The sequence below is a fragment of the Berghia stephanieae genome, chromosome 9 (genome assembly GCF_034508935.2).
Source record: "Berghia stephanieae isolate SIO BIC M18660-M18661 chromosome 9, UCSD_Bste_1.3, whole genome shotgun sequence".
NCBI classification, from domain to species: Eukaryota; Metazoa; Mollusca; class Gastropoda; order Nudibranchia; family Aeolidiidae; genus Berghia; species Berghia stephanieae.
This window is the reverse complement of record NC_088368.1, coordinates 32,712,962-32,720,461: the sequence shown is the minus strand read 5'-3', so window position 1 is coordinate 32,720,461 and position 7,500 is coordinate 32,712,962. Positions and strand designations below refer to the sequence as shown.

Genomic DNA, 7,500 nt, shown 5'->3' with positions numbered 1-7,500 from the left:
TTATATAGAAAGTACATGACATCAGGAAAGAAATGTTTTCAATGATTTCTTGAAAACAGACACTGATTTGGATTCTCGGATGTTCTGTGGAATGGTGTTCCATAAAGACGGACCTAAATGAGAAAAGGACCTTGTTCCCGCCTTTATTAGCTGGAAAATGTATGCTGAACGGCAAATGTTTTAAAATCAATTTAACAAATGTAAAGTTACCTTCAAAAACAGTGTTTTTGTCTGTGTAAAGATGATCATCCAGCTCTTTGCCGCTTGACCTGCCTGAAAGTTATGTTTCAAAGTATTAAAGTGTTTAAGGGTTAACCAAAGTACCTTACTGGGAATTAACATATCAATGTTTCTAACTATTAATGAGTTAATGTACCGTCAAATGTAGTTAACTTTGTCTTTACCAGTTTGGAGCATTGTGAGTATTATCATCCTTTTTACAGTTATTTACCAAGATAGTGGACGAGATTTGTTATCCAATAGAAGGACTATCACAAAGCTAAATACAGGGTATTCTCTAATTTGTCCAAATGTATAAAGGTAAGGATACCCCTTGAGGTAAATTAATCAAATTTGACGTTACTATTGTACGAATTAATATATTATCAAATTACAACTATGCTGCGCCAATGTACAAAAATATTAAGGTATTTAAGTCTTCTATATCTATATATCAAGAGTCTCATGGTACTAAAATATATTTAATTGTTTGTTTTTAAGGCGTTCAATTATCAATGTATCAAGGCATTTAAGTGTTGAAGTGGTAATCTCCAAATATATTAAGTAAGGGATCAAGAGTTATGTCAAGCTGCCAATTATCACCTAATGTGAATGTTCCCCCGAACTTTTTTAAAATGTTCATAATCAATGTTGTGCAGACCATGGACAATTGTATAATATTTATACATAAGTCTCTTTTTCTTCTGTACTTATGTGATGATAGGTTATTAGTATATTTTATCAATAATTATCTATCTATATATAACATATTTATATAAATCAAAATTTATGCATAAATCATTGGTATTTAGTCACTTATAGTTCATTACAGCCAGTGATACAGAACACCACTACTCCTTCCTCCATTGTACATCCTCGTGTGTTCCTCTTGGTGTCTCATCCGCTACTCAAATGTATATCTTTTGTAAGTCTCTCTCTCTCTCTCTCTTCTCTCTCTCTCTTCTTCCTCTTTTCTTTCACACGTGCGATATACACAACATAAAATTTCATTAATTTCGTTTTAAATTTGTTCGATTGTGGCAATTCGACACCAAAAATTATCATCATTGGTCAGTTAATCTTACATTTAATAAATTAATCAGTTAATCAGTCAACGAATCAATCCTTGTTTTTTTTTGTACCATATGAAATATTCTGTGATGATAGTTTAATTTTTTTTCAATCTGTATCTATCTTCATATGACAGATGTTATTGTCGGAAACAAAATTATAATGATAATCATGTTTACTCACTTATAGGTCTTCCATTACAGCCAGGTGTATTACAGACACACCACACTCCTTCCTCCCAGTTGTAGCATCCATCAGGTGGTAGGGGGTAAGGCAAACCCCATTGGGTGTCTGAGCATCCACGGGCTACTCCTGGAAGGAAATGTAAGGTGAGGTGGCTGTGGTATGTAGAGTCGATAGAATGCAGGTGATATCCCTAAAATGTTTGTTGTTATTTTTATAAATCTTTTCAGATTTAAAATTCATTTGAGTACGTTTAGTGGATATTGCCCTCTTGAAATGATAGATTTGTCGTTTTGTGAATTTAATCTCACCAAAATTAAAAACAAATTCTATTTTTTTTTACATGACAGGTACGATTGAATGTCTCTTGTCTACCATGTAGAAGTATAAATTGATGATGATGATGATGATGATGATGATGATGATGATGATGATGATGATGATGATGATGATGATGATGATGATGATGATGATGATGATAATAATAATAATAATAAGTATAATAATAAAATAATAATAATAATAAAAGAAGAAGAAGAAGAAGAGAAGAAGAAGAAGAGAGAGAGAAGAAGAAGAAGAAGAAGAGAGAAGAAGAAGAGAGAGGAGGAGGAGGAGGAGGAGGAGGAAGAAGAAGAAGAAGAAGAAGAAGAAGAAGAAGAAGAAGAAGAAGAAGAAGAAGAAGAAGAAGAAGAAGAAGAAGAAGAATGCATTAGGGATGCAGATGAAAACGACGACGACGATGACGACAAAAAAAAATACCCCAACAACCATGGCAAGGATAAGAGCTTACTATTTGGATCATTCCCAAACGTTCTGGTAAAACAAGTGGTGTTACACTCTCCGGCATATGCCCTGCTGTTGTCAACGATTTCGTCCTTGGGACATTGAGTATACTGATTGCCTTCCAGGTCATAATTCATGCATTGAAAACATTCAATAGGGCCTCGAGCTGTAGGTTAAGAATTGTTGTCATTAAAACACATAGAGCGGCTTTGATATGAAATGATCTCAAGAGCAGAGGATTAATTCAAGGAATTAGTCGACAGATTCCATTTATTGTGTAGCCATACTACCATTACCACTACTACTACTACTACTACTACTACTACTACTACTACTACTACTACTACTACTACTACTATTGCTGCTGCTGCTGCTGCTACTACTACTACTACTACTGTTGACATCTTTCCCCAAATTACTTTATACCTTGTGGTCCTGTTCTTCAAAGGTAGTTAATGAGGATCTGGGATTATTATGATTTTTTGAGACCAGATGGTACCTCGGAATTGTCTTTGCTTCAAAAACTGTGGTGCGGGGCTCGAGTCCAACCTGCAACGCTGCATTGCCTTGAACAAATCATTCGCTCTGCAAAACTGCACAGCGGTTAATGCCTGTGATATTTCAGCTAAAGACAAAAGTCCTTAAGGGTATGAAAAAAGGCTTAATCGTTGTATGCATAGTTTTTGCCCCAAAACAAAAGTATTCAGTTGTAGTCTGACAATATTATTTTCATTTAGGTCAGGAACTTTTTACTTCAAATAATATTTAGATCTATCGATAAAAATAGACATTAATTTCTCTACAAATCTCAAAACTGACACTTTTTTTTGTTGAAGTTTTTGATTTTTTTATTAAAAACTCTCTCAGTGGCTCAGCGGTACGGTCTTTGCTTCGTACCCGAAAGGTACCGAATTCGATCACCCGCCACTGCGCTGTATGGCCTTGAGCAAGTCACCTCGCCCTAGCTCAATTTGTGGCGCTACACTGTGTCATTCCAGTCTTCCCTTGGAATAAGCCATGGAGACAAATTTCCCCTTTGGGATGAATAAAAGGAATTCTATATATTTTATTTATTTTTTCCGACCATTTTCAGTATTCTCACCAAAACATTACACCCAACCAACTCAAAAATATGGTTTTCATCACTCAAACACGAACGCAGTAGATAAAAATTTCTTTAACAAAACGAACTCTACAACACAGTGTAAATTTTATATAGCCATTTTTCTTTAAATTTTGTGATATAAAACAGAAATCAGAATGAGAAATATGTTGGCTTTATCGTTATGAATGTTACTATGGTTGTAAGGAGAGGGGTAAAAAAATGAAGAACATATCAATCAATTTTATATAGCCATTTTTCTTTAAATTTTGTGATATAAAACAGAAATCAAAATGAGAAATATGTTGGCTTTATCGTTATGACTGTTGCTATGGTTGTAAGAAGAGGGGTAAAAAAATGAAGACCATATCAATCAATAATTGAACAAAAAGATTTCTGGCCAAACTTAATTAAAATGTGTTTTGTCAGTGTATGTCTGTTTTGTATCCAAGCATATCGAGTATAGAATTGAAATAGGACAATGAGAATTGAGCGGTGGAATCAAACCCTTACCCTCGACGTCCACTGCATGTTTAAGATGGTCGTCCAAACTTTTCCCGGAGGATTTCACTGATGCGGGAGATGAATATAAAAGAAAGATGGAATGGTGAGACTGGATGGATAGATGCGGATAAAATGTCACAAATTTGACTCATCGCTTCAATTAGGTATAATGTAGGATGCTTTTTTTTAATCGAGCTTTTATATAGTGCAATAGTCACTGAACATGCTCAACGCGCTTTATAAAGATCCCTGACCAACAGCAAGACGTAACACGTAGAACGAGACATGACGCCTGTTATATAAGGCGATATTACAATGTTTTCCGACAACGGTCAGGTTCTCATTTTGCACCTGAGTACTGTGAGAGATTGTAAATAAAGAGCCTTTTCCAAGGACTCAACTATGCGCCAAGCGAGGCTCGAACACAGGACCTTCCGATCCGAAAGCGAGTGCCTTACAACGAGACCACATGGCCGCGTTAAGATGCTGAAAGATCGGATTTATGACCGCTGGCCTGGAGCAAGTCATATCGCCCTAGCTCAATTTGCGGCGGAAAGTGTTCTGAGTTTTACTGAAGAGATACAACACTATTTCTAGGACAGCAAATATATTTTAAAAAATCAGATAATAACAGAGAATATGAGTAAGAAATAAGAGTAGGATGAGAAAATAGTATGATAATAAAGCGTGGCCGTTGGAGGAGGAGGACGAGGATGAGGAAAGCTATCAAAATTGCATGGAGAATAAACATACTCGGAAGAACTCGAAACTATTTTGCGTGGTTGTGACAAATAACTACGCCGATTTGTTAACATTGATCCTAGTTTTCTAATCAATTGTCAGTTGTTAAACTCTGATCGGAGCCAGTAGTTCATTTCCTATGGGAGCGTTCACATATTATGTCAACAAAAAATTGGCATTTTTAGAGACCCCCCCCCCTCCCCCCCATGTCATCAATTGTCATCATTGACTTGACCCCCCCCCCTCCCCCCAATATGATGACATCATCAAAATGGACTATTTTTCGTGAAAGTCATGTGATGGTGGCTATTGAACAGAGGAAAAGAGGTAAAAACAACTGAGTGCCAAAAGGTGTGAAATTTGATATATACCTCTTTGTCTCTGTTCAATACTGGTAGCCAGCATTACACGATGTTAACAAAAAAAAGTCCATTTTGAAGATGTAGACATGTTTAGGGTAGTTCAGTTGTTAGAGCGTGGCTGAAGACCTGACAACTCAAGTTGATTCCCATCGCAGCCACATTTTTTTTCGGGGGCCCCCTGTCCACCCAGCAGTGATAGGTGTAGGTGGATCACCTGATCTGGTAAAAAGTAATTTGTGAAGACTGATGTCCTATCCGAATAATAACATATATGTTACTAATCCGCTTCACGTCACGGAAGCCCTATTGTAGACATGTTTGTATGCTACTGAAAAAAAATAACACAATGAAATGGGTGTTGAGGTAAACTTCAAACATTCTAATTTATTATGAGCTTTACTGATTTTCTAAGGTGTAGTGAAAAGGACATCATTTGTACTACTGGGCTGTCATCTGGGACATTTCAATTTCCAAACATAAAGTTTTTGACTCAAAAATGTTCCTTCCTTCAACCTCCGACATTGACTGACACTGATTCAGTTTCCAATGGTTCTTCCTCCTCATCAATATCATATTCTTCCGCTGATGTCTCTTCACTCAGTGTCCCACATTTTCTGGAATGCTCTTTCATTGCAACAATAGTGGAATGATAAAGGGTGCATTTTGGACATTTTCCTTTTTCAGAATGCTGATTCCTTTTCAGTCGGTTTTTTCAGAGATGGGCAATGCTCATCATAGCAGTTGGTGTTGTTGATTTTGGACAGAAACAAACTTTGGAATAAACTGCCAAACTTTCCTTGGTTGCTTATTTTCAGACCAGCATCACATGAGCAATTGGTACTGGTGGTGGCAAAAATCGATCGGAAAAAAGTTCAGCAGTTTCAACCTCTTTTGAGCCTTCTTCCCATTTATTATTCACCATATTAATCTATTTAAAAATACATACTTTTTGCTTTCTCTCATTTCAACTTTTACAGTGTTTTTCTTGGGTGTGTTTTTATTCTATTTGTATAACCAAATTTTTGATGACATAATCTTGGGTATGAACCCCCCCCCCTCCCCCATGTCAACACTTGTCAACATTTGGCAGACCCCCCCCCCTCCCCCCCCAAAGTGTTGACATAATATGTGAACGCTCCCTATCATATTTCTTTCTGCCAGAGATTACTTAGCTGGTAGAGCACTCGCTCACTAGCAAAACAGCAAGGATCCGAACCCGGTCTGGGTGTGGCCAAGTTTTCTTTTCTTTGTCTTCTGACATATCACTGACCAATCTGTGATCGGATAGCTGGGTAGGATAAGTCTGGCGAAAAGGAATTTGTGATAGATTTGTGTCCTGTCAAAATGGTAATCGAATACTGTCTGTTTAATGCTACAGAATCCTGGACAATCTCTTGCTCCAGAAGGTCTGATGACTCTGAAAATATTCTCATCAAATATGCCAATAAAGACAAACCCTATATATTCGTTTTAATGAGGCTTTCCATCTTGAATATTGAGATTATTAGAAAATCATAATTTTGAGGCGTCAACCCTTTCTCATCTAGCTTAATTACTAAAGGTTTTTAAAAATACCTTTTTTTAGGTTTCTGTACTCAGTGATGATTTAAAGTCTTCTTTCAACAAGATCTACATACTCATACCTTAGAGAAATACTGATAGATATAGGCATAAGAACTATAATTTCGATTAGATAGATGAAATGATATATATATATATATATATATATATATATATATATATATATATATATTATATATATCGGTAGGTATTGGATGGATCGACACACACACACACACACAGACATATATATATATATATATATATATATATATATATATATATATATATATATATACATATATATATGTATATATATATATAATATATATATATATATATAATATATATATATATATATAATTATTATATTATATATATATATATATATATATATAAATTATAAAACAAAAACCATGAAATAATAGTGCTCAACTTTAGTATAAAAGGAGCTATTTATAAACATTTGAAATATGATTAAGATAGTTTGACTTCTTAATTATCTTAATTATATTTCAAATGTTTATATATATATATATATATATATATATATATATATATATATATATATATATATATATATATACAGATGTGATCAAAAGCAACATTACATTTTTGTTTTCTGTTATTCTCTTTCTTTACCTTATAAATCCACAAGTGTCATATAATAACACCAGAGGCCACAGATACAAACTGAACAAAGCCATATGCAACACATCACTCGGACAACATTTCTTTAGCCAGCGAGTAATTGATCAATGGAACTACCTTCCAATTTCAGTTGCGGACGCTCCAGACCTAAACGCCTTCAAGAGGCAATTTGACAGTCTCTGTCTAAACTAAAGATCCAGATTAGTTGAGCCCCCCATCAAACTAAGATAACTGCAGAGAATTATCCATACGCCTAGATCAACAAAGGCACTGAAAGCCTAATTCGCTGGACACTCTATACTATACTATACAATTAACTGAAAG

At 35.0% G+C, this 7,500-nt stretch overlaps 1 protein-coding gene across 1 annotated transcript in view; it reads right to left on the bottom strand.

Moving 5' to 3' along the window:
- LOC144980069 (uncharacterized) overlaps positions 1–7,500 on the bottom strand; it is a 27,512-nt gene that overhangs the window by 5,218 nt on the left and 14,794 nt on the right. The window contains exons 5-8 of the mRNA XM_078927555.1: positions 3,872–3,928; positions 2,264–2,422; positions 1,474–1,602; positions 211–273 (exon numbers count right to left, since the gene is read on the bottom strand). Of these exons, the coding sequence (XP_078783681.1) occupies positions 211–273; positions 1,474–1,602; positions 2,264–2,422; positions 3,872–3,928 (408 nt within the window). The remainder of the gene's footprint in view (positions 1–210; positions 274–1,473; positions 1,603–2,263; positions 2,423–3,871; positions 3,929–7,500) is intronic.